The following is a 27,986-nucleotide window of genomic DNA, read 5'->3' as shown; positions in this document are numbered from 1 at the left end:
AAAAACTGACCTTTTCCAGTCCTGTGGCCACTGCCAGCCTTCAACGTTAAGTGTTGGTAGATCCAGACTGTCAAGTGTACAGTTAATGGTTTTCATTCCCTTTTCCAAGGTTCAAATGAGTCTCATCAGAAGACAAACTCATGGTGGCTGTGGAAAACAGGTCACAATGGCTGTGGAAAACAGGTCACAATGTGAATTCATTTGGCAGTGAAGGCAAGTGGATTGTGTCCCTGGATATACCTTTAGCAACACTAAAACTTTCAAGATTTTCCAAAATAAAGCATTCCTATTAATGTGACACACTATAACAGCCAGTTGCATCATCCCTCATTTGGGAAGATTGTCTGGAGGAGGAAATGGCAAACCCCTCCAGTATTCTTGCCTGGAGAATCCCATGAACAGAGGAGCTTTGCGGGCTACAGTTCTTGGGGGTCATGAATAATCGGACATGACTGAGCATGCATGCATATAACAGCCATGAGTCCACACTGCCCTTTGGTTTGAAGGCCTCCTAGGCTGTGGTTTGTCCTTAAACCTCTTGTACACCACCATCCCACGTTTGGCAAACCTCTCCAGGATGCATGTACATGCAGAGGCTTTCTGGTACATGCTGTGGCCTAAAGATAACCTGAGTTGATTCAGAGTGAACCCCTCTGCCAAGTCCTCTCTGGAATTAGGGGTTCATTGCCACATAGATGGGCATGACGGACTCAAGTAGAGAAAAATGCCTAAAGACTTAAGTGCTTGGCTGATACAGAAAATCCCAGGGTTTGGGAGGCATATCCCTGTAGGAACATTTGCTGTTGGCTTTCTGTTGATCATGAGGCTCCATCTGGCCTCAGGGGACTGTCCACACATGCGAAGTGACTTGCTGCCGCACTGTGGAATGTTCCAGTTGCTACATGTAATGTCTTCTAAAATCTCCATGAATTTTCTTCATTTAACATGGAGAATTTACTTCAATATTTATAAATTTATCACTTTCATTAAGAATCCAAAGGCATGCATTTATTCTAAGAATATGAGATTTTCTGAGATACACAGACTTGTTTTCCATCCTGACCCTGCTTATTCCTCATCAGTGCCCAGAAGTGAATACAGTGACACTCATGTAGCGAGGGGACATCAGGAATTTCCTCTTAGCCATCTTTTTTTTTTTTTCCTGGAGACGTGTCAGATGTTAATAATATTCATTCCTATATCAAGACCACAAGACGGAGGCTGTCCCAGAGACCCCAGCTCAGATCACAAATCTAAACCTATGTCAGCCTGCACTTAGGGGAAACTCTTGTCAAGGAAACCTAACAAACACCAAATGCAGTCCTCCAACTCAGCTCTAGGTACCTTACCCTTCCCTGGAAAGTAGGACCTGCTTTGCCTTGGCTTTGACCTTCCAGCCAGTTATGTCCTGTTTCTACGTTGCTACTTCTAAATCTGTTAAAACTCACCCCATCCCAAACCTCTCGGGCAGAATGCTGCACTGCCATGAGCACTGTACTTCCCCAACCCGTGGATTCCAGACCTTAAGTAAAGGACATACAACTTTGACTAAATGGTTTTAATTTTGCCAAAATTTGACAGCTTATATGAGGAGGCCTGTTTTGAGGTATCAGAAGCAGGCAGGGAGAAGACCTGTGAGAGGAGGGCTGGGGAAGGTGTGGGGAGGAGTGGGAGACACTAGAGGGAAAAGCAACACAGACTTAATGGGCTTGTAAAGAACAAGTAGAAGATGTCAGGAAACCCTGTATGCTTGACCCTCTAAACTACTGCATTTAATTACTTGCATTCACTTTGTGACTTAACTCCATGGAGTTTGCTAATGCCCTTTTCTTAGGGGAAATGTTGGCACTTCTGGCCTGTAAAAGACAAAACACATTTTCTAGGATTTTTTTTTTTAATGTCTAAAGTAAATAAAATGCAGATAACCATTTTGCAGGAGAAAAAAAAATCATGAAATAAAGTTGGGTGCACAGATCTTATAATGGTACCATCCTGGGAGCATCAGTGGAGCAGCTGCCAGAGGAACAGCCCAAGGAAGGAGGGTCACCGCTTGGCCTGGAAGGGAAGGCAGGGCTTGGGGCACGTTGGGAGGAACGGATCGCTATCTAGATGTGTCCTTTCCCCACTCAGCTCTTTCTCATCAATTTACAGGAGGGGAAAGTTAGAATTGTGCACTGGGAAGCCATTTGTATTTCCTAGTGTGGTCTTCTCATATGCATGAATTGAGAAGTTTTCTACAGTTCTTATTTATGAGAATCCCTGCTGGGAGACCTGGGTTCGATCCCTGGGTTGGGAAGATCCCCTGGAGGAGGGAAAGGCTACCACTTAAGTATTCTGGGCTGGACAAGTCCATGGACTGTACAGTCCATGGGTAGCAGATAGTCGGACACGAATGAGCGACTGTCACTTTCATTGCTGTCTCAGACAGTAAAGAATCTGCCTGCAACGCAGGAGACCTGGGTTCCATCCCTGGGTCAGTAAGATGCCCTGGAGAAGGGAATGGCTACCCAGTCCAGTATTCTTGCCTAGAGAACTCCATGGACAGAGGAGCCTGGAGGGCTTATCTACAACAATAGAATAAATCTCTCCTCTCTCTGCTGCATCTTGTAGCTTTCACGCATAAATCTATTGTCACGATTACCACCCTATGTGTGCTCACGTGTCTACCTTCTGCATTAAACTAGTCCTGGAGGCACAAGGAACAAGCCACACTCACCTCACTGTCTCAGCCCCCAGCACCCCGCGAGGCCTAAAAACTTGGTTGATGTTTGTTAGACTTAATTAAACTGAAGCTGGGAGAGGAGAGGCAAGAGAGAGGCATAAAACCAACTTTCTTTTCATGCTCAGAAGGAAATTAAGGACAGAGCTCTTAGAATCATTAAGCTTCATTTTCCCACCTGCAGCCAGAAATCTGTTCACTCTAGTTATGTTTTCACAGATATACTTGCACTAACCCCACAGGCTACCTCCTGTATAGCTCAGATTGAAAATCCAGGCTCTATCTCCAGAGTTCACAGTCTGAACAAGCCAATCTGGGTTTGTACCAGCCACCAGCTGCTCCCTGTCCTTGTCAGACAGAAAAATAGATACATGACCTATAGCTGTCACAAATTACAGTGCTCATGCTACCCAGAATAGTACAAGCTGTTCTTTCTTTTCTCAACAGTCAATCAACCTCGATGTGGAAAACCCATTAGAGCATCTTCGCTGTGCTGCTTCTGTCTCTCTCACCCTCTCATTGGATCCTGCAAACCGGCCTTTGGGCCAAGTTATTTCTTTTTCTGAGTTAATTAAAGTGGGGGGACAGCCACTGCTACTGATGGGAGGTGGTTACACACGGGACCGGATTTTACCATTACTTTTTCCCATTTAAGTGGTTCCATCTTCAGTTTTCCAGGACTCAGTTTCACCTGTTACTCCTAATTAGAGTCAGCTCCTACTTATTCAACTCATCAGGTATTTATGAAGCATATACCAGAAGTGTGAGTTGCGTCTGTAACCTCTGGAAGGAAAAGGACAAATCTAAACATCATCTAAGCTTGATCTTCAACACGCTCACTACTGATAGCTCAGGACCTGTGGCAGGAGGCGTAGCTGGCAAAGGTCACCATCGCCTTGTTACTGTCGGGGATACTAGAGCAGAGATTGGAGTCTTTGGAGTAATTTTTCAACCAGCAGTTATGAAGTGCTCAATGTGGACCAGAGTCCCTGTATTGCTCACTGTTTTAATACCCTGTCCAGCAAGGTGGCTGGATGAGAGTTTAGAATTGGTGGTAGTGGGGAAACGGATTAGAGATCATTGTCTATCCAAGTTTAAACTGATTTTCCTGACAGAACTGGTGAAGCTAGTTATTCACAGACTAATCCAGTCTGCCTACAAAGAGAAAATTAGAATTATTTCAATTCTAGTTTCAGTTAGCTCAATTTCAACATGAGCTACTGTTTCCCTCCTGGGTTTCATTTAGTCATTTATTTTAAAATATTTTTAGTGAGTTAAAAAATCTTTTGAAGACGGTTTCAAAGACATCAAGTTATCTGTAACCATAAAGCACCATTTCCTGCTTGCTAAAAAGAACATTTTCTTATTGATTTCCTGGATTTTGTGGAGAATAGGTGCAGGAACATATATCTATATCTATTTATATATATATACAGAGAGAGAGACAGACAGATACAGAGACAGAGTGAGAGTTTTAGGAATCTCTCACCTGGATCGCTTCAGAAGGTAAGCAGGGTAACATCCTAGGAGGGCTTTACAGAGTGGGGCAATGGCGCCCTCTAGTGGCTGACCTTTGTCAATATGCCTTCGGCTGATCTTGCCTGCCGCTGATGCTACTGCTGCTAAGTCTCTTCAGTCGTGTCCTACTCTGTGCGACCCCATAGACCGCAGCCCACCAGGCTCCTCCGTCCCTGGGATTCTCCAAGCAAGAACACTGGAGTGGGTTGTCATTTCCTTCTCCAATGCATGAAAGTAAAAAGTGAAAGTGAAAGTGAAGTCGTGTCCGACTCTTAGCGACCCCATGGACTGCATGCAGCCTACCAGGCTCCTCTGTCCATGGGATTTTCCAGGCAAGATCTTCTTGGTAGGCTCCTGGTAGATCTTGCCTGGTAAATTCAAAAACAATTTGTTCTTCTTTGTCTAACTTCACTGCTGATAGACAGGAGCAACTTGACCTGAACTAGATGATTGCTTCAACACTCCTTCTCTTGAAAATAGTTTCTTTTTTTATGGTTATGTAAAATACATGTATAAAGTACCAGCCTTTCCATTAACAATTCTGGGATTAGAATATTGGTCTCAAGCAAGAAACATGTTCACTCCTTCTTTTCTCTAAACCTCAGTATAGGGACTGCTATGAAGACTGAAACAAGCAAATATGTAAGGCATCACATGAAGCACACCCAAAGAAAACTAGTGCACATTAAACAAGTATTCTCCAAGGGGACTACTCATTGACATTTTCTTACTCTGAGTATTAGAAAATTGACTTTAACTGTCAAATGGGAAATGGGATCCCAACAAAAATGAGCAGAGGGGCACAGTAATTATGAACAAATATTTTAGTTACCTTTATATCATATTGAGTTAAATGCTTTGTAAGGAGAATTAAACCAAACTTACTCTGTATACTTATCAGAAGCTCCTATGTATCTCTTTTATCAGTTGCAGAGCTCGAGCACCAATTCATTCCTACTGTGGAGCTGAGGTTTGTTTTACCCCATATGACAAAGAAATGGAAGAGAATTCTAATGGCATAAGCAGCAAAACCATTCTTTGTATGTTAGCTTCTTGGGCCCTTTGGGACCAACTTAAGTAAATATTTCATATTTGTGATCTCAGGATCCGGTGCTGCAGAGTGGGAGCTGTCCCTGCCGCCAGGGGCTCTGCAGACCTCTGCCGTCACACCCAGCTCAGGAGCAGTGTTCTCCGTGGGCTGTGAGAGTGTGTGGGATGGACACTCCAGTGGGAGCTAAGACACATCCTTCCATTTGTGCGGTACTGTAACACTCCCTGAGCAATGCCATTAAACACATGCAAGCCGCCCTCTATCCATCTGTCCACAGAGACCACCACTGTGAATCACAGGCATTTTAATTCCAAAACCTGAACTGCCTCTACAGCACTGTCGTTTTCAAACAGACCTGTATTTAAGTCCTGATTCTACCACAGTAATATGAGGCACAGTTAATGCTGCAGGGTTTGGGGAAAATTATGTGATCTATAGTTCTATTTGTTTATTTTTGTCTGTTCTGGGTCTTTGTTGCTATGTGGGCTTTTCTCTAGTGGCAGTGCACAGGCTTCTCATTGCGGGGGCTTCTCTTGTGAAGTATGGGCTCTAGGGTAGGTGGGCTTCAGTAGCTGTAGCTCCTGGGCTCTGGAGAACAGGCTCAATCGTTAGGGCGCCTGGACTTAGTTGCTCTGGGGCATGTGGGATCTTCCCAGCTCAAGGATTGAACCCATATCTCCTGTATTGGCACATGAATTCTTTTACCACTGAGCCACCAGAGAAGCCCAAATTATGTGATCTGAGTGAGCTTGAATGTTCTCATTTCTGCTAAAACAGTAATACCTACTTCACAGGGTATCTGGACAGTACATGAGACCACAGAGGTAGAGACCTAGCACAAATCTGGCCTTGATGAGTGATTTATAGGTGACAACTGTGGCTGATGATGATTACTAAATGTTCTACAAGTAATAAGGATCTTTGAATGATGAAAACTTAAAACTATAAAATAAAAATGTTATCATTTAAGAATCTGTATAGTTTTAGAAGTGATTTATTTTATAGTGGTACGCATCTACTTGCAACACTCAAATGTCACAGCAGAGTCCCATGCATTGTTAGTGAAGAAAATGTGATGGAGAAATTTGTGTGTGGCCCTTGTACAAGTCAAGGCCTTCATGGCATTCCCTCTTTACACAGTCTTCAGGGCACCTTCTTAAAGGCCATGGTTATGAGCAGGGTTATTAGAGACCACCAGTGACCTTGGAAAAGCCATGGAGCTAGCGTTGGGCTACCAGCACGCTGCTCCAGAGGCTGGAAGGCACACTGGTACTCAAGCTGAATCTGCCAAATGAAGAACCACAGTATCGACCCTTCTCTACTAGGGAGTGATGCTGTAGGGTGACCCCAATATATGGCTCACACCAGCCCTGAGTTACCAAGTGCATCTTGCTCGTCCTGAAATACTGGCTCAAGTCAGTCAGTTTTGTGAAGAAAATGATGGCAAGTTCTTCCTTCCTTCATCAGCTCCCCTCTTGACCTGTAATTCTTGGGGCAAGCATTCTGATACATTTATTGTCATTTCTTGATAGAAATGGGCAGAGAAGTGGGCACAGAATCTTCCCATTAATCACCAGGCAGCTTGGTATCTGTCACTAGCTTCTAGTAGATATTCAGAAAGCCCTGAGACTGGTGCCAGTTTCCTGGCATGCTAGGGGCAACGTAGTCCATGTTAAGGAAGTTACAAGGAAAGAAAGGGGAAAAGAGAGAAAGACTCAGCTTGAAGCTTGCATGTATAAGCTGTGATCAGAGAGAGTATAAACAGGGCTGTGACTGACCCCGTTCCTGCAGGTATGCCAAGAGCAAAGGTGTGCGGAGAGCATCACCACGCGGACTCTGACCCAGCCAGTTCTGATGCTCCTGACATCTCACCAAAGTGCCATTCAGGGATGACGGTGGCATGAGAGGAAGAAAAACGGCTCAGCTTCTAGAAGGGGTTTCCCTGGAAGTTTAGCGGTAAAAAATTCTTCGCTGGCGATGTAGGAGATGCAGGTTTGCTCCCTGGGCCAGGAAGATCCCCTGGAGAAGGGAACAGCAACCCACTCCAGTGTTCTCGCCTAGAAATCCCATGGACAGAGGAACCGGGCAAGCTACAGTCCATGAGGTCACGAGTGAGACACGACTTAGCGACTAAACCACCTCCACCAGTTTCTAGAAATGAGGGTCTGAAACAGGCCCCAGGCAGGCAGCTGGAGAAGAATGTTGCTCTCACTGACTTGAAGATCCCACCAAGGCTCCTGAGGAAACTCAGAGTAAAAGCCTGGCCGTCTGTGACGTCAAAGCTCCTCCCACCTGGCCCGCACGCATTTCCAGTCCGAGCTCTCGTCTCTAGCTCTTCCGTTCGCGTCTCTGCTCCAACCCTTTTCCTTTCCTCTCTGTTCCTCAGATACAGCAGACTCTCTCCCGCCTCAGTGTCTCTTTCTCAGGTGGGCCCATGAGGCCGTTCTCCTCACGTACGTGCCAAACTCCCTCCCTCACCTCCGTTCGGTCTTCTCTCACGAGGCCTTTTCCACCCTGCTTAAAATTGCAGCTCCCTCACCGCCTCAGTTTTCTTCATAGCACACGTCCCCTTTTAACACCCTGCGCGCTTCCCTTAGTTATTCTACTTCTAGGCTACTTCCCCTTCCTGAATACGGGTTCCAAGAGGAGTCAGAGGTTCCTTCGGCCTTCGGCCCCCAGGGCAGTGCCTCCTATAGGTGAGTGCGCAAAGCGTGTTTATTGTACAGCAAATTAAGTGTCGAACTCGCTGTTCTCAGCACTGTGTCTCAGGTAGGGCACGGAAACTCCAGGAGACAGGAGGCCTGAGCACGAGGGCCTCACACAGGGTTGTCAAGGAGTTTCTGATCCCGTGGGCTTTCGGAGAGCCGGTGTATTTAGGACTCAGCAGTAGAGTCCTTCAGCCTGTGGAGTGGTAACTTTGAGGAACGGATATAAGACTGAGGGTGCCAATAACTAAGCCCCTGCCATCCGCACCCTGGGGGTACCAGAAAACAAAGCCCAGGATGAAGCTATCCCCATCAGAAAGAGCAACCCTACACTGAAGGCAAATTATGTGTGAAGTTTGGAGGGGAAACTTAGGATACCAAGGCCTACAGACAAAACGGGGTGTGTGGGCCTTGATATTTCTCTGGATGACTCCCCTCCCCCAAACACCTGGCAAAGGTCAGTGAACGCCTCAACCAGGTCTTTATTGATCCACATACATATCCTGAGGTGTGTCCTGGGATTATTTTATCTCAAAAGTGAGTTGGGCAACCTAAATGACCATCAACAGATGAAACAGATAAAGAAGATGTGGTATATTTATAATACAATGGAATATTACTGTTATAAAAAAGAATGAAATAATGTCATTTGTAGCAACATAGAAGAACCTAGAGATTATCATCCTAAGTGAAGTCAGAGAAAGACAAATATTGTACATCACTTATATGTGGAATCTAAAAAACTGATACAAATGAACTTATTTACAAAACAGAAACTGACCCACTGACATGAAAAACACTTTTCAAAGGGGAACTGGGAAGCAATAAATTAGGAGTTTGGGTTTAATATATACACTACTATAAATGAAATAGGTTACCACAAGGAAATATACTCAATATTTTGTAATGACCTATAAGGGAAATACTCTGAAAAATAGATATATATGTACATATAACTGAATCATTTTGCTGTACACCTGAAACTAACACACCATTGTAAATCAGTCTACTTCAGTTTTAAAAAGTGAATTGGGTATCTGGGGAGGACAGAAGGTAAAAGATGTCTGAGGATTGTATCACCCAATGTCTGACAAAGATGTTCAGTTGTACTGTCCTTAGAGAAACAGTGCTTCTTGTACATGCTCTTATTTAATCCTTATGAGGAAGTCATGAGGAAGGCATTTTTAAGCAACTGAGGAAAATAAGCCCCTCGGAAATGTTCCACATTTCTCTAAGTTCAAGGCAGTGTCAGCAGGTGGGAGGCAAGCGTCCTTCAAGGTCTGTCTCAAAAGCTATGTGCATCTCTCTGAACCACATTGCCACATATTGGCATCAGCAGGGTGGGGCAAGCCTGCCTGGTTCCTCGCAGGTCCTGTCGCCAGCCTGCCTGAACTGTGTCAGTGTGACCTCCCAGATCTGGGATAGAATACATTGTGGTTTGGTCAGCAGCCAGGCATAATGGGAACAAAAAAGCCCAAGTTGGATGTCATGTACAACACAGTAATTATAGTCAATAGTACTGTATTGTATATTTGAAAGTTGCTAAGAGAGTAGATCTTGAAAGTTCTTGTCACAAGAAAAAAAAAATTGTAACTATTTGTGGTGATGGATGTTAACTAGAATTATCGTGGTGCTTATTTCACAATATAAACAAATCATCATGTTATACATCTGAAACTAACATAATGTATTAGGTCAATTACACCTCAATTTTTTTAAAAAAAGAGAATGAAAGGAATTCTGAATGGTAGAAGCCAAAGTGGACCCACCGATTAGCTCCTTTCAGGAAACCAAAGACTGGGTTGATATTTGCTCTTTTCCCAGTACTTAACAATGAGATTTTGGTAGAAGAGTCTCAATTATTCCAAGCAAATGACAACTCTTATGGGGTGAAATTCCATCACTGACTTTGTGTTCAGGGCGGCTGCTTTGCTCTGTGGGGCAATTTGTAAACATTTTAGAGATATCACTTTTTTTTTTTTTTTTGCACTTCACTATAATCTCAGGATGTCAAGTGCACAGCAAGGATTACTCCCCTCCTCTGATGATAAAGGAAACCAAAGTAGCAGAGATAAAGGCAGCTTCCTGCTGCCCCTTTCTCCCTAGAAATTCTGATCGCACTATGTCACCCAGGCAGACCTCCTCTCAACGCTAATCTCTCTTCTGATGTAGATGAAAGGTGATACCCAGGAGGTTGGGACCAGAAATTTCTCAAAAAGTGGAAAAAAGAGCCCAAGTCAGGCCAGACTTGTGTGTACTCTCTGTCAGTCTAGGGTACACCTCTATGGTGACCAGAGAGAGAGAGCCCTGCAGCATTAGAATCTATGTCCCTCACTAGACCGCAATGCTGACAGAGCCTGCAGGAGGTCAGTGGGGTCTCCTGTCAAAGTGTTTGGACAGCAAGTCTTGAAAGGGTTTCTCTCGGGAGTTTTGTCTGCCCAAGGCCTGTTCTGTTTTTCTTCTCCTAGGGAATAGCAAGCCCTCCTGGAGTAGCAAGTGGCACCAAACACATTCATCCAATATGTATATTCATTCAGGAAATATACTTTGAGCACCCACTATGTGCTGGGAACCCTGTAAGTACCTGTGACACAAATCCTGTGCCATAGTAGTAAAGAATCTGCCTGCCAAAGCAGGAATTACAAGAGACACGGGTTTGATTCCTGGGTTGAAAAGATCCTTTGGAGAAGGAAATGGCAACCACTCCAGTATTCTTGCCTGGAAAATCCCATGGACAGAGGAGCCTGGCAGGCTACAGTCCATGCTCAGTCAGACATGCCTGAGCACACAGATGCAATATATGTTTTTTGAGGGTTCATGCAAATCCTTTTTTGGTGGCAACAGTGTTGTGAGTATTGTGAAGTAGGACATGTAAGGGAATCATTAGTCATTGATGCTCTTTGATGCATTTTATTAAGGCTGTCCTGGGCTGTTGCATTCTCCACAGCCTTCTATTACATTTCTGCTGTGCTTTAAGCTAAGGACAACTGCTATGATTGGTTGTAAAGTGGTCTAATTGAACAGCCCCATATTCTAGATTTTTTTTCTTGGACTCACTTTCATCTAAAGTTATCAATTCTGGGTCTCATTCTTCTTTATGAGGAATGAGGACCTCTTTATAAAGGACCTCTTTATCCAGAGGTCTACATAAATTCTTTCAGTTTGATGTTCATAACTGCTTAATATATCACCCTTATTAAAATTACATTTCAAAGGAACGTATTATACCTCTACTTAAAGGAATGCCAACTGGTGGATAATCTTAAGGGCCTAGCTGCCTCATGAGGTATGTCGGTCCAGCATGTGTGTGTAACTCTCAACACTTATCTAGTTCAATGAAGTAAGCAGCCGCCTCAGGAAACAGTCCTGTTTCTGATGCGTACAGACACCGCTTGGTTTAACCCTAAGTATGACTAACGCAGAATCTCCTTGGTTTCAAGAATCTCTTGGGGCTTCCCTGTTGACTCAGTGGTAAAGAATCCATTTGCCAGTGTAGGAGACATGGGTTTGACCCCTGGGAAGACATGGGACTATCCCACATGGTGTGGAGCAACTAAGCCCGTGCACCACAAAAACTACTGAGCCTGTGCTCAGAATACTCACAGCTGCTGAGCCTGGGCATCGCAACTACTGAGCCCGTGTTGCAACTACTGAAGCCTGAGTACCCCCAAGCACCCTGGAGCCGTGTTCCCCAACAAGAGAAACCACCACAATGAGAAGACCATGCACCACAAGTAAAGAGGGACCCCCACTTGTGGCAACCAGAAAAAAACCCACACAGCAACAAAGACCCAGTATGACCCAAAAATAATTAATTAGAAAAGAAAAAAAAAAAAGGTACATGCCCACTGTACGTTGGGAGTGGAGCGGGTGTTGTCGGGGCTTCTCCAGATGCTAGCAGACCCCTTTACAGTGCACCCCTCCCTGACATCTGTGTGCTTTTGCTTCTAAGTGTCTGTACCTGACATGCTCTCTGCAGGCCTGCTTTGGGCTACTGAAGCCTTACTCAAAGAGCCTGGGAGTTTTTGTCCTCTTGGGGCAGCTCCTAGATGAAGACCAATGGATCAGAGGCAGAACTTCCTCCAGGTTGATGAAATATTTTAGAGCAGGTACTCTATTAGATCTCAATCAAAAAAAATTTTGTTTAAAACCTATTATATTCATTGCAATGCGTTGGGTGCCATTGCCAATAGTAGTACTAGAAACAGAAAACAAGTAGTTTATGTAGTATCAGTAGTTCGATGGGGCCTACTTTATTCATCCTAGAGAGCCATACAACACTTGAGAAGCAATTCTTTACCATCTGCCAAGTGGAAAATGAAGCCTTAGTGGGATTTTGCCTGCATCACACATTTGTGAGGATTTCTCCTTCCCTGTCCTGCTTTCTTTTCCCAACTCTTCATCAGTTTATCCTGGGCCTGGGAACATGGCTTCATTCCAAGTCTGCTCTGGGAAACGTTATTTAAGACAGCCTGTATGAGAGCAAGCATCGTGCCAAGCCACCACAGATGTATTTCCAATACTGCTATTTCCAGGATGTGGAAAGAACAATGTGTCAGCCTATGGGCAGGCTTGTTTGAAATATATGTTACTTCCAACCAGAAGTCTCATTGACGTGAAATAACACACCTCACTCCCAATACCTTGATGCGCGCCTGGGGGCTTTCACAGCATCGAACAGGCGACATGTCTGACTCCTGTGTCTGACTAAAGCTCCTAGAGGGTAAAAAATGAATCCTGATTATTGTTTTAATTTTAAGTGAAATGACTGAATAAGCCACCTATTGCTGACACTCACAACATCCCAGTATCTGTACTAGGCAGGGAGATGCCTAAAAGTTCCTGGAACAAAAGTAACATTAGATACTCCTCGTGTAAAGCCCAGGTCAAAACACACTGACAAATGAGTCCAGGCTTCATTTTCTACTTGGCACATGGTAAAGAATTTCTTCTCAAGTGTTGTATAGCTCTCTAGGATGAATAAAGTAGGCCCCATCAAACTACTGATTCTATATAAACTACTTGTTTTCGGTTTCTATCACTGTTATTGGCAATGGCACCCAGCACATTGCAATGAATATAATAGGTTTTAAATAAAAATTTTTTGATTGAGATCTAAGAGTACCTGCCCTAAAATATTTTGTGATAATATTTTATAACAATACAAAATTATCACAAGCAAAAGTGACACATATGCCTTAAGAGTTTTCTAAATATTATTCAAATATGATTTCTTTTTTCAAGGAAGGAAAACCTTCCTTGAAGTTGGGCCAGAGGGCCAACTTCTCATCTAGTCTCTGTATATTTCTTTCTTACTGATCTCAACAGATCCTTTCTTAGCACAGTGCTCCAGACACATTTTCCAACTAATCAGAGCAACATGAGTTGAAACATAAATTTCATACAATATTATGAGATTTAGGAGGGAGAGATTTAAGACAGGGTAGAATTCGAGAACCACATTCTTTCTCTACAATTGCTACCATTAACCAAATACTTATACATGGCAAGAATGATTTTTGAGTCTAAGATAACTCATTTTATCCTCACAGTAACTTTACGCAGAAGGTGATGTTAGCTTCTTTTCATCTGCAGAATTTAGTATACTCAGAGTGGTTAAACAGCTTAATGACAAATGCACAGCTGATGATTGTCATAGGTCAGATTCAAACCCCCATGTTCTGGCTCTAGAACGTATACTCTGAACTACTAGGGTGAAGAAACTCAGTAGAGGAGGTAGATACAGAGACTAGAGGGAAAAGTTGAAATCATTGAAATGAAAATGAAAGAAAAGGACAAATGAGAAAAGAAACAATCAATAAGTGCAGATTTGTAAGCATTATCTATTTTTTGTGGCTGTGCTGGGTCTTCATTGCTGCGTGCAGACTTCTCTCTAGTTGTGGCCAGCAGGGCCACTTCACTGCAGTGTGCAGGCTTCTCACTGCAGCGACTTCTCTTGTTGCTGAACATCGGCTCTAGAGCGAGCAGGCTTAGCTGCTCTGCAGCATGTGGGATCTACCAGGAGCAGGGATTGAACCCATGTCCCATGCATTGGCAGGCAGATTCTTAACCACTGGACCACCAGGGAAGCCCAAGCATAACTGTTTTTTTCTAGGATTATAACCATATTTTGAAAAATGTCTTTGTTTTGATTTATATATATAAAACAGGCATATATTTTACATGCATTATATGATTACAGACTAAATATAATGACAAACTATGTATATGTGTCTATAATATTATTCTACATATTAACAGTAGCAGCAATATGAAAACATGATAACATTTTTTAAAACATCATGTAACACTGAAATTTTACTTCTTCCAATTATTCTGAAGGATAGTCCATTTCCTGAAGGAGAGTGAAGGGTAAATGTCAGACGACTGAATCACAAAATACTGGAAAGGTTAAGGCAGAAGCAGAGAGTTGCCATAGTACTTTTAGTCTCAGACATGATAATTAGTAAATTTATTCTGAGACTGTTCTTGTAATGATTCAGAAGTCTATTTTCATGGACAACGATGAGGACAAAAAGGCAGGGCAGTCGCGTCCAAAACTCATTTCTTAAATGTCGTCATCAAGGTTTCCTCTAATGATTTAGGAAAAAATATTAATGTTCTATGCATTTACTAGAGGGCATACCTATTTGTCTACCTTTTACACACTGTTCCTATAGTTTATCAGTAGATAATGACAGAAGCTTACGGCTTTCAGAGTGGCCAATAGAAAAAGAAGAAAGTAAACCATTCTTAGATTCTGTACATACCAATATTTCTCTTAGTTTTTACTTCAATGTCTTTGATAACATGATACTTAGGGAGTATGATGACTATTATGAATCTGAAAAACTATTTTTTAGCACTATGACTAATATGATCTCTTTAGTAGGTATAATTCCCCTTATCATTGAATAAGTTGGCTGCTTGCTTTGTCATTTTCAAAGAGTTTGAAAAACTTGAATCAATGTCCCCATGATCCACCTACACTGGATATATATCAGTCAAATGGCATTAATATAAAAAAAGCCTATCATACAGTTGGTCAGTATCTCTAGCTATTTACTCAGTTGTACAAAAGTCTCATCAAAAATTGATTTCAAAATGAAAACTTTCTGTGATTTGAGAATAGGTGTTATCAAATCAAATGAAATTCATACTGGGAAAGTTTTTAAAAGTGTCCACAGAAATATTTACAGTCGTTGCTGTAAATACAAAGTAAAGAAGAAACTTCGAGCAATCATTCTAATGATTCAATTAATTTGCCTTCATTACCTGAGTCTTTTGTTTGTGGTGTATCTCTAACCTCAGGTAGTCACATATAAAAGTAAATACTCAGAAAAGTCAATGTTTTCTATGGTAACAGATTTCTCTGGTAGCTGAATTTTGAAGTTGACTGTCAGTGGTAAGATGCTGAGCTGTACTCCTACACAACCTGTGATCAACTTGCTCACTTGGAAAGCTGCTCAGATAAGTTTCCCAAGTACAACACAGAGGTCTGGGTCAAGAATTCACATCCTTTTTGGTAGGTTCTAGCATTTTCTTGTTGATTCTTGTATAGCAGTCAGTTGTGATTTTGGTATTTTCATAAGGGGGAGAATTTCTACTCTGCCACCTTGAGCTAATCTCTAGATGACTTCTTCTGTACAGTGATAGATGATCAAAACAGATTAAGACCAAATTTTTGATACTGTTAATATTTTAGTTCTGACATTTTTGGTATTTTTTCTTATTGCTAATTCAACCAGGAAATAAATTTACCTTTTTATTCTATAATATTTTATTGTTCTGTACTTCAAATTGTCTGCCTATATTGAAGTGGACTTTTGTTCCAGTATTCTGTAAAACAGAGATTATATACTCATTTCCTTTATCTCACTTTCAAAGGATATATTAATGTATACTATATCATTTTTAGATTAGGCTAAACTATAAAAAAAAACACTAAAATGTACTTAAATAAACAGTTTTAAACAATGTGTACTTACTAAAAAGGCTTTTCTTAATTATATGAAAATGAGATTCAGATCTAAAAAAAAAGAATTCATATCTTTTTCTGCTTCTTTAGTGATTTAACCTGCAGCCTCTAGTTGGGCAGAGGCTGTAACTACAGTAGAACCTCCCACCCAGCACCATTCAGCAGAGTGGTGGGAACACCTAGCACGTGACCCCAAGGGATGGTTTCAGGGTGAAGAAGGAAGCTATACCTGCTTGTTGGATCAGATAAAAGTTATACTTAGACTGTGGCACTTGGAGAAACAGCTCTTCCTTGGCCTGAAGCTGGATATTGGTACAGACTGATTCTATTGGAGCACTTTTAGGTCAGGCTGCCTGGTTGGCAAATACTGCTGCATAGTCTCTCCATTTTAATTGAAATTTTAGTATATTTTTTTTTCTTTTTTAACTATTCATATTAAAAAAAAAAAACTATTCATATAGTGATAAGATTCTTTCATACAGGAATAGTGCTGGATGGGTGGGATAGATTGTCCAAAATCAATCTGTTTTCCTCAGCCTGAGTCACAGCCACTGAATTCACTCTCTCTTCCTCTGTGCCCCCGACTCATGTCCAACTCTTGGTCTTGCTCACTGTATGCTCCCCCCTCCCCTTAATATACATCTCCATCTCTTATTCTCTTTTGTATCTACAATCCTTTTGAAATCAGATCTTCTCTTTACTCATAGCCTTCCTTGATTAATGTGATTATGTGCCTGTGGACTGGGTATACAATGGAACACTGGATTTTCAGGTACAGGTTATTTTTCTTCCCCTACAGATTGAACTATGAGCTTTTGCACTGAGGCAATCACACTGCAGATTAGCTGGTCAAGATCCCAGGTATGTGTGAGACCTCTGTTGTGAAGCAGGCCTAGGTTTTAGTCCTGATTCTGATACTTACTCTGTATGCAAGTCACTTAGCCACTAAAAGCCTCTGTTTTCTCATTTCTAAAATGAGGATAGTAATAATAGTTACCTTATACAGCTATTGTAAGCATTGGTTGCTGTCGTTTAGTCGTCTAGTCATATCTGACTCTTCTGTGACCCCATGGGCTATAACCTGCCAGGCTCCTCTGTCCATGGCATTTTCCAGGCAAGAATACTAGAGTTGCCATCTCCTTCTCCAGGGGATCTTCCCGACCCAGGGACTGAACTTCATCTCCTGCTTGGCAGGCAGATTCTTTACCACTGAGCCACCAGGAAAACCCATTGTAAGCATTGTTATATTAAATTACACAGAGCACAGAAAGCATTTATCACAGTACTTAGCAGATGGTGAATATTCAGTAAGCACTTCTTATAGTTGTATTAAGTCCCATTTCTTTACTTGGTTGCAGTCTCCTTGAGGTCAGATGCATTTTCTATCTCTTAATCCCTGGCAAAGTTTTAAGCAGACAGTAGATTCTTGTGATTAATTTTATACACCTAGTAAAATAACATTGAATTTGTATTATTTCTCAATTTTAGAGTAAGAAGAGCAGAGTAAAACAGGCCCAGGAGTGGGCAGGCTTGGCCCTCAGGGAGGAGCTGTGTGGTCAGAGTATCAGACATCACTGTTCTGTCCTCCTTCTGGGACCCGAAGTCCAGAAAGCTCCAAATCTCAGAGAAGAAGTATGAGAGAGAACAGTTTGGATAAACACATTTAAATTTCTTAATCCCCTAATTGTAAAAGGTTAAGCAGATTCAACATGAATACATGATTTAAAGCCAGTGGTCTTGAGACTTTTGCAGGATGGTTGTGCTTTGACCATCCTTTGCCAGTATGCCTTGAAATTAAGAAGCTCTTGCTGGAATTCTTAAACCCTTTCTTAAAATATGCTTGGTTTCTCTTATCATCTTCCAATTAAAAGGAAATGAGAAAAGATGCCAGTTCAGCTGCCCTTTGAAGGAAATATGTTGATCTCAGGACATATAATTTGAATAATAACACGTAGCACTTTGCCTTTTACTGAGGGGGCCACCATCATGCCTGTTGCATTTCCTAAAACTTACATCTTGTCAGGTCAATCAAAAGTCAGTCCAACTCACCACCTGTTACCTGGTAAGCCTGGCCACTGCGGAGCTGCTGGTGCTCCTGGTGGCTGGAGTGCTGAGGAATCTAAATATCTTCTGTAGAATCTTCTAGAATCAAGCCCATTTGCTGTCACAGAATGCTGCTTGGCATGGAGGCCAATCTCTTGCATGGCATAACACACAAGGTTTTTGCATTTAGGTTATTTTAATTCATGGGTAGTGCATTTGGTATGAGTTTGATTTTTACAATTTCTGATTCAAATATTGTCACAGAACATTTGAAAACAGACCTTTTCTGTATCACTAAATAACTTTTCAATTAAGTGATAACCATAAATACAAAAGTCACCTAATATAAAATCTCAGCTAAATTTTCAGATCTGGTTACATAAAGGTTTTTTGATGTAAACAAAATCAAAGTTGGGGCTAACCAGATTCTCTGTGACCACTTTATCTTTAAAATAAAATTTTGCATATGAAGCCTCTCTTTATTGAGTTTAAAGCAGCACTTCCAGTCAATGCCCAGCATCATCTAAATATTGATAGTCTGGGTAGCTGAAGTGTGAACCTTCATTTCTTTCTTTTAGATATTGCCTCACATTATCAATACATAATAGCAACCTCTTGGTAAATGCTCATGAATGCAAATTCTTATTTTATATATTTTGAGAGGAGTGTAGAATATACTGAGAATAACAGATAAGTATTTGCAAGTTCTGTCTACACATTTTTTTCCTTTCCGTCTGTTGCCATATGTAGGAAATCACCTATAAAGACCCTTGGAAATGGTACAAAATTGTGCTGTCATTTGACCAAATAAACACAATTGTCTGTGGCTTTGATACTTCTCCAATAAAAAGTTCTTATTTGGCCAACATCTTTTTAGTCACAATAAAAAGTACAACTTAAAGAGCTTTTAAGTATCTACACTGGCTGCAAAAGAAAACAGGACAAGTATTTCATATGCACGTGTGCACATACACACACACACACACACACACACACACACACACACACACACACACACCACACACTGAACTTTGTTTCCAAGGTTCAGTGAAGGCAGCACTTTTTCACTGGTAAAATATCCAAAGAGATGAATCAGAAAATTTAGGAGCGATTTAACACCACTTTGCACAGACAATATCAAGCCTATTTTGTGGGGACTAAGAAGGGTGGATGATTAAATAGTATTCTCTAAATGGCAAGAGATTATTTTTCTCTAAATTCAAGTCTGGAAGTCACCATCAGGGGTCCACAGAGCAGGCAAGAAGATGCCTGAAGTCACCATCAGGGGAAATAACACAGTGCAGTGTGTTTGCCCTGCCAGCGAAACGATCCCCAGACAGACGCTACATGGCACTCACATAATCACAATAGTTAGACCCAAGAAAGCAGTTTATGAAGAAAAGCACCAAACAATTGGGTGTAATTTTCATCATAATCTGCAATCTTTAACCTGAATAATGAAATTTAATCACCATAAATATTAAATAGTAGAATTCCAAATGATTGGATGACCCAAGTTATCTTTGAACTTTTTCTTTTTCAAAAGCTGGTCACAGTGGCACTTAAAAAAATAAATCAGAAAATAATATGGCTTCAAGTGGACGAATAAATATGAATTTTTAAGAAAGTCTCTGCATTATCTATTGCTTTCCTCTTGATTTGGCTCCATTGATAATTTCTCCCCAAGTTTTCTAATAAGTTCTGCCAGGTCTTCTGAATTCTGAGTTTTTTCTTCAAGGAGTTCATAGCGGAGACTTGAGATGTCTTGTTTAATTTCCTTCAGTTCCCCTTTGAAAAACAAGAGTGACAAGAATTAAATTGTAAATATGTAATGCAGAGAAGCTAGTGATTCTGTATAGATCAAAATCTGTTTTAATTCCACACATATCTGTATTTTGAATCTTTTCAGAGGAAATCACTCTTAATGGGGGCAGATTTCTGTTTTCTCAGCTAAGTATTTTGGGTAATGAAAAGATTATAGAGAAAGCTTATAATGAAAGTCCCCCTAAAATAATTGAAATTGAAACACTGGCAACAAATATTAAAGGATTTTGGGGCCAATGGACCCTCCCTTTCACCACCCACTGATTTCTTCCTCCAAGTGTAAGTAAAAGCATTAGTCACTCAGCTGTGTCCAACTCTTTGCAACCCTGTGAAGGCTTCTCTGTCCTTGGGATTCTCCATGCAAGCATACTGGAGTGGGTTGCCATGCCATCCTCCAGGGAACCTTCCTGACCCAGGGATCAAACCGGGTCTCCTGCATTGCAGGCTGATTCTTTACTGTCTGAACGACCAGGGAAGTCCTCTCCCTCTAAAGCCCCCCACAAAAATAGTACAGTCTACTTTCCCTGTTTGCAGGCTCCGCATCTGGAATATGAAGGATAGACTGGAATACAATACTCCTTTTTTGTATGAGGAACTTGGTATTGACACAGGTCCTAGAACCAATCTCCCACAAAGACTAAGGGATGACCACAGTTACTTATCTAGCCAACGGCATCTGCCCTTTGGAGAAATAGCCTCTATTTCCTCAGCATGAGGCAGTGCTGATGCCCGTTGCGATGCGGTCTCCTCCCCTTGAAGCCCACCCTTCCCACGTCCACCTCTCCAGCTCTCCCTCAGCTTGGCCTCAGGCCCCAGGTGTGGCTCATGCTCACGGGCTGACTTCAACTCACCTTCATTCACTTCATCACTCTCCTTGTCTATCTGGGCTTGTAATACATATCTTTTAATGAGCCTCTTCATTATTTTCTAGACAGGAAAAGGAGAAATCCATCTTAGTTTTACATTCATGACCAATCATTTGGAATAAGCTTCTGAATCTTTCTGTCTTTAGTAAATACTTTGAAGTGATAGCTATGAGAGATTAAGATGATTTATCTGATAGGGAATGTATACTATCTACAGATTTTAAAGTAAATTTTAACATCACCAGGGCTAATGACTCAAAAGTTAATTAATGAGAAAAGAGTAAGTTTAGAGCAAACACGTAATCCTTGATGTTCATTGCTTGTATTTTACTTGAAAAATGTTAGAACAAGACACAGCCTTTCAGCTGGGTGGGTCAAAGGTGTGCAGTTCGGCCTGTGGGAATGGAAAGTTAAGTAAATGTGCCTCATTTATGGATTTTCCCCTCCATTACCAAAAAATGTAGCCAGTTTTGATTGTATACTTTCTAATAATTTAGGAATGGCTAGTTTCAATGTAATAATATTTCTCCAGCACTTGGCTTCTACCATGAGGATACTGCTTTTACTACATACTTTTTATAAATAATAAGAGGCTCAGCACATATGTAGGAAGTCCTGAGTGGATGGATATATAGCTAAACCAAATCTTACTACCTAAGCCCAAAATTAAATGATAGACAATAAAGTCCCACTTTCAATAACTTATTCTAAGGATGTAATTAGGTATACAAACAAGTCTGTTCATAGTAGTACTCCTTATAATAGTGGAAAAAATAAACCCTAAATGTTCATCAATAGGGGATTATTTATTTGTACAAAGGAATACAGTACATCCATTAACATTAATATGAATATATGCTTTGCAAAGTGGAAAACTATTACTCATTATATATTATTATCTCATTTAGATAACACTGCATATTTGTTGTTGGTGCTGTTTAGTCACTGAGTTGTGTCCAACTCTTTTGTGATACTGTGGAGTGTAGCCAGGCTCCTCTGTCCAGGCAAAAATAGTGGGGTGGGTTGCCATTTCCTTCTCCAGGGGATCTTTCCAACCCAGGGATCAAACCAGCATCTCATGCATTGGCAGGTGGATTCTTTACCACTGAGCCTTCAGGGAAGCCCAATATTGCATAAACATTTCTATAATAATATTAAAATGTATGTAAAATTATACACATACGTATAATCATCTGGCAGAATATTTACAAAAAGTAAGTGGTCTTAATTGCTCAGTAATAGAGTTTGAGGTGACTTTTACTCTCTTCTTATGCTTTTTGAATATAGTCTTGATACAATAAACATGTAGGGTCTAATTCCCATGATGGCAAGATTTCATCTATTTCATTTACTTCTGTATCTCTAGTACTTAGAAAGTGCATGGTATGTTGTAATTACTCAATAAATATTTTTTGTATTAGTGTATTATCACTGAAAAAATATCATAACAGGTCATTATCCTTTTAATAATCGCACTGGGTGAGTTTCTAAATATTACAAATAACTAGTCTTATTTCTTTAAAACCTCATGCTTACCTGATATTGTCTTGGAGGATTAGTGAAACTGTTTAACTGGAAATCTTCTGAGCTCCTTATACTTGATTGTTTACTATGTGCAAACTGTAATTTGAAAAGAATTAGAAATTGATTCTTATTTAATTTTTAAATAATGTGATGGCATTTATCTCATAGTTTCATATGTGATAGTTACACATATGAACTAATAGTCTTATATACATAATCTTTTCTATATGTATGCTGCTGCTGCTGCTAAGTCACTTCAGTCATGTCCGACTCTGTGCGACCCCATAGACGACAGCCCACCAGGCTCCCCCATCCCTGGGATTCTCCAGGCAAGAACACTGGAGTGGGTTGCCATTTCCTTCTCCAATGCATGAAAGTGAAAAGTGAAAGTGAAGTTGCTCAGTCGTGTCCGACTCTTAGTGACCCCATGGACTACAGCCCACCAGGCTCCTCCACCCATGGGATTTTCCAGGCAAGAGTACTGGAGTGGGGTGCCATTGCCTTCTCTGTTCTATATGTATAGTGCCATTTTAACTTAATTTGCTTAATATTCTTTCTTCCAACACAAATCACAGATGTTTTAGGTGTGTTCAGCCTCTTGGTGGCTATTAGAGGTTGTCTGAGGACTGTCTTAGACTTCGTGGCTGTCAGTCATGCTGTCATGAGAGTCATGCTTTAACACTCCCACAGTTGTATCCTTGGTAGAGGGAGAGACAAACAAGTTGCGAAAATAATAGTGGTGATCTCAGAAGTCCACTGGTGAGGGAGCCACAGTCCAGCACGACTGACAGCACCATCTGCACATGCAGTAGACTGTGATGAGACTCCTGAGGAAACACCAGGAGACGACTTTGTTGAGGGATAGGATCCAGGTGTCAAGAAAGCATTAATAAATCTATTTGAATTTTAGGATGTGTATAATACCCTATCTGGGTAGGACTTTTCAAATAATACATATGCTTGAAGAGGCAAATGACAAAGAAAGCAATCTGCAAGAGAGGTGGTAAAGCACCATATTAACATGCTAAGAGAAAGATTAGAAACCTCTCTAACACATTTTCTAAAGGGAAAATGGCTTTACAAAGAAATAAATAGGAGAAACTGAACAAAACACAATATCTCCAGATATATATTTTGCGGGGTGCAAAATTTTTTCAGGGGTAAAGAAACTTCAAGACCATTTACTAAGACAGCCATGATTTCTATTTCCCAGTGATATGTACGTTGTTAGAGCTAATGCATGCTTGCTTGCTTCAGTTGTGTCTGATTCTTTGTGATCCCATAGACTGTAGCCCACCAGGCTCCTCTGTCCATGGGATTCCTCAGGCAAGAACACTGGAGTGGGTTGCCATTTCCTCCTCTGTTAGAAGTAAAATGAAAGTGAAAGTCGCTCGGTCATGTCCAACTATTTACCACCCCACTGGACTATACAGTCCATAGAATTCTCCAGGCCAGAATACCAGAGTGGGTAGCCTTTCCGTTCTCTAGGGGATCTTCCCAACATAGGAGTCAAACCCAGGTCTTCTGCATTGCAGGTGGATTCTTTACCAACTGAGCTACCAGAGAAGCCCAGTGAAATTCAATTAAAATCCTTAATTCCAATTCTTTGATGCTATAAATGGCCACACATTGAAGTAAAGCAGCTATGCACACATTCAATCCATTAAACAGGTATTTTATGAGCGTCTTCTATATGTAAAGAACTGTGCTATGTCCTGGGTATTTAATGAAGAACATAAATAATTATCTAGCTGAGTTATAATAGGGAAAATATGGCAAGGCTGACAAGATTCATAAAATATATGTATAATTGTGAAGATATTCTTTAGATAACATCCTTTTTCATGTAGCTATTTCCCTTTCTCTTTCACCCTTTCTAAAAATGTCGAGAAAATATCTGTATTTTTTTTAACTTGATATCAACTTAAAAAAAAATAAGATAAAATTATACAATTGACCAAATTAACCAGAGAGATGGCTTAGGTTCTGTAGAAGAACTCTTGACAAAAGCCTGAAAATTCAAATCTGGTTCTGCCTTCAGGTTAGCTGTGGAACACTAGGTGAGAAGCTGAAATACTATAATCTCTCCTGATAGTGAAGAGAATGCCCTAGTTGATCTCTGGAGTCCTGCTGCTGCTGCTGCTAAGTCGCTTCAGTTGTGTCTGACTCTGTGCAACCCTCTAGACGGCAGCCCACCAGGCTCCCCTGTCCCTGGGATTCTCCAGGTAAGAACACTGGAGTGGGTTGCCATTTCCTTCTCCAGTGCATGAAAGTGAAAAGTGAAAGTGAAGTCGCTCAGTTTTGTCCGACTCTTCGAGACCCCCTGGACCGCAGCCCACCAGGCTCCTCCATCCATGGGATTTTCCAGGCAAGAGTACTGGAGTGGGGTGCCATTGCCTTTTCCACTGGAGTCCTTCAAACCCCATTAATTTATGAATTTGTGAGACAAATGTAAACTTCAACATATTTTAATATTTAATTCATTTGCAAATAACATAATCATTAATTTTTATAATGATATAAAATATAATGATCTTAACCTATAATATTAGATACGATTCCTGAATTTCAAACTGTGACTTATGCTTTAAAGACATCATTAAACATGATGACCAGAGTCAAGCTCACTTCCACCCCTCAGTTTTTAAGCTAAAGCATGGAGGGTGAGGACAGGTTCATAACCAGAGGGAAAAGATCCAAACAAAGGGAATTTTGGAGCATCACAGCCATCTACTTATGAACACCTAGCCTCATGGTGACAAATTATTAATTTAATGTTTTCTTTTGTTAGAGGCCACGAACATATCCAAATGGTGTTCATGGAAATAAGAAAGTGAAAATTTATACTTCTTTGAGATTATTTTAGAGATGAATGTGTGGACCTTAGTACATGATGTGCCAATCATCCCAAATTAAAGCAGCTCCACAACACACCACACCTATGGCAATAATACTTTTTTGAAAACTTAATAACCACACAGGTGGTCTTTCATTTGCTCTTTTCTAACTTAAGGCCTTTGAATTTGTTGTTCCCAATCCCCACATCATTATCTTCCTGGGTCTTTGCCTGACTGACTTGCTTTGTCTGATCCTCTGGAGTTGAGATGAATGTATAAGCTCCTCAGATGGCTTTCTCTGCCCACCCCACGAAAACAGATCTTAAGAAAGTTAGGCCTTTTGTATCCTTCGTGCTCTGTGCATGCCAAATTGCTTCAGTCGTGTCTGACCCCTTGTGACCCTAAGGACTGTTGCCCACCAGGCTCCGCTGTCCATGGAATTCTCCAGGCAAGAATACTGAAGTGGGTTGCCCTCCAGGGGAGCTTCCCAACCCAGAGATTAAACCCGTGTCTCTTATGTCTCCTGAATTGGCAGGCAGGTTCTTTACCACTAGCACCACCTAAGAAGCCTCTTGTATCCTTCATAACATGCCAATTACTTTATTCATTGTCTTGTTTACATGGTTATTGTCTACACCCTCCTGGGCTCCACAGAAGAAAGGACTTTGTTTAGTTCATCTCAGTTTCCCCACAGCCATCATTCTGAGACAGATGGTAAATGATCAGAAGTAGTTGGCTGATGAAATGAATGAAGAAGTACTTTTGGGTAACTAATGGAGATCACTTGGTTTCCGGACACCTTGCTGTACAAGGCATGTACAATCTAGGTTCATGAAACAGCTGGCTACAACTCAACGACATGGGAAAAATATATCTGAAACCTGGAGAGCTGGTTTTAAGGTCTGAGGCAGATGACTTACAAACTGACATACTGGATGACACAAAAGAGGCAAGGGAAAGCCAGAAAACAGTTTTAAGAATGCATACGATTATAGGTTTTCTAAAGTGTGGATCTACAGTATGTCATACCGTTTTAGCATAACACATGGCTTCCCTTTGCATGCGTCCAGTAGGCAGAGTCTGGGCTTTCTCAGTTGCAACATTTTTAACACTTTGGGCTGAGTAATTTTTTTTTTTACTTTAAAAATTCCATGTGTTTGAAAATTAAATGTCCACTTTTCAATGACAGGTGTATCTAAGAAGCCATTACAAGGAAAATTAGAAAATATGTGTAACGAAAATAATAGAATTTTATATCACTAACACTGCCATTTAATAGAAAAATCTATAATCACTTTTTAAAATCCAGATGCACATTTTTGAAAAATACAAATACCCAGGTATTGTTTTTTTGCTCCAAAGCTCCAGATGTAATTCCAATGAGCAGCCATGTTTAAAAATAAGGTTTTTAATTTGATCTTTTACTTTCAGCCTGTTTCACTTTTTCTATTTCATATTCAGTGCTCCCATTTCACTTCATTTATGGGTTAGGTACTTCCTTACTGTGGAGGTCTTCTAGTGCATTGTATAATGTTTGCCTGTATCCCTGGTCTTCACCCCTAGATGCCAATAATAGAACCCAACACTAGTTTTGACAACCAAACCTGTCTCCAGGTATTACAGATGCACCCTAGACTGCTGGTCATGTGGGATCAAAATCAGCTCTCACTGAGAACCAGTTATATAATTAAATGGTACCTGACTAAACAGTAATAAATCCACTTGGATCTTTTTTATGTGACGAATTCTACTCTAAATCTGCAACGTGAATTTGAATGCAAAACTAACATCTATACAGCAAAAATTTCGAATCAGTTTCTAATATGTAGTAGGTATTCAACAAGCACGTGTTTAAAAACTTAATAACCCCAAGAAATAATATGTAAGAAGAAACTTACCCAATGGTGCAAAGAAGCATTTTAACCACTTGGTGGCAGAAAATTCTAATTTATATTTGTTTTGATGTACGGCCACTAAAATAGACTGAGAAGTCGAAGCGAGTCAGTGGGCAATATGAATAGCATTTAACCCTTAGTGATTTGGACATTTACAGATGATACTGATGTATAATATGCGATGGGAGTGAGGAAGGGGGTTTGGTGAGTGGAAGCAGGGATGATTGGGTGTGAGCTCTGTACCTGACTAATATGCAGATATACACTCCAGTTCTGAAGGAAGCACTGCCTGCTCCTTTTTTTTCATACCTTCTACCACATTTCCTGCATTCTTTATGTTGTCTTTCCTTCACTTCCTAGGAATTAGTTTGATATTAGCATTTTCATCTTGCTGCAGCTTCACTGTAGGATGGCAGTGAGGAATACTAAATAACTGTTGTTATTTGTTAAGCAGAACAAGCAAGCTTCAGTCTTTGGAATTTTTTATGTTTGGACATAGCAACAGTTCTGAGAGTTTCCCACTCTCCACAAGCATTGAAGGGTCTGAGGCTGGGATCAAAGCAATGAACTGAAAAAGTATAGGCAATATGATCAGTCAGCAGTGGGTGCTGACGTGTGGGAATGAAGCCACGTGGTACAGTGCTTGTAAAAACTCTTGCTTTGGAATCAGGTAGATGTGGATTTGAATTCTGGCTCTGGCACATGTCTGAAATGGGACTTTGAGCAGTTCATTTCACCTTTGTTATCCTCAGGTTTCTCATGTATAAAATAAGGAAAATAATATTACCTACATCCCTAGAGCTAAATCTGAGGATTAAAGATGTAAGTGGTGTAGAATATGTAGCTTGACATACAGTTGATATTGTACAAATGTCAACAACTATTATTACTATATGGAAGGATAAATATCTACTTTGTGGCTTTAGACCTGTTTCATGGTTGGTTTGAATCTGTTTTTTTTTTTTTTCTTTTTTCTTTTTTTTCCTGGAGATACTTCGCTGAATATTGCTTTTCACTTATGTGTCC

General features: G+C 40.8%; 1 protein-coding gene and 1 long non-coding RNA gene across 3 annotated transcripts in view; one reads left to right on the top strand and one right to left on the bottom strand.

Annotated features, from left to right (window-relative positions):
* Nucleotides 1-6,339: 6,339 nt before the first annotated feature.
* Nucleotides 6,340-18,110, top strand: LOC132342299 (uncharacterized). The gene is made up of 4 exons (XR_009490615.1): nucleotides 6,340-7,984; nucleotides 15,360-15,518; nucleotides 16,771-16,832; nucleotides 17,460-18,110. It is a non-coding gene; the product is annotated as an uncharacterized lncRNA (long non-coding RNA).
* An 81-nt stretch (nucleotides 18,111-18,191) lies between these two features.
* The window catches only part of TRPC6 (transient receptor potential cation channel subfamily C member 6), a 160,188-nt gene continuing 150,393 nt past the window's right edge, over nucleotides 18,192-27,986 (bottom strand). The window contains exons 11-13 of one of the 2 annotated variants that reach the window (NM_001166572.1): nucleotides 22,241-22,324; nucleotides 20,690-20,765; nucleotides 18,192-19,802 (exon numbers count right to left, since the gene is read on the bottom strand). In NM_001166572.1, the coding sequence (NP_001160044.1) occupies nucleotides 19,651-19,802; nucleotides 20,690-20,765; nucleotides 22,241-22,324 (312 nt within the window). In that variant the 3' untranslated portion in view covers nucleotides 18,192-19,650. The remainder of the gene's footprint in view (nucleotides 19,803-20,689; nucleotides 20,766-22,240; nucleotides 22,325-27,986) is intronic. The other variant, XM_024975041.2, reaches the window with a different exon arrangement.

Source organism: Bos taurus, chromosome 15 (genome assembly GCF_002263795.3).
Source record: "Bos taurus isolate L1 Dominette 01449 registration number 42190680 breed Hereford chromosome 15, ARS-UCD2.0, whole genome shotgun sequence".
NCBI lineage: Eukaryota > Metazoa > Chordata > Mammalia > Artiodactyla > Bovidae > Bos > Bos taurus.
This window is presented reverse-complemented; position numbering and strand designations above follow the sequence as displayed.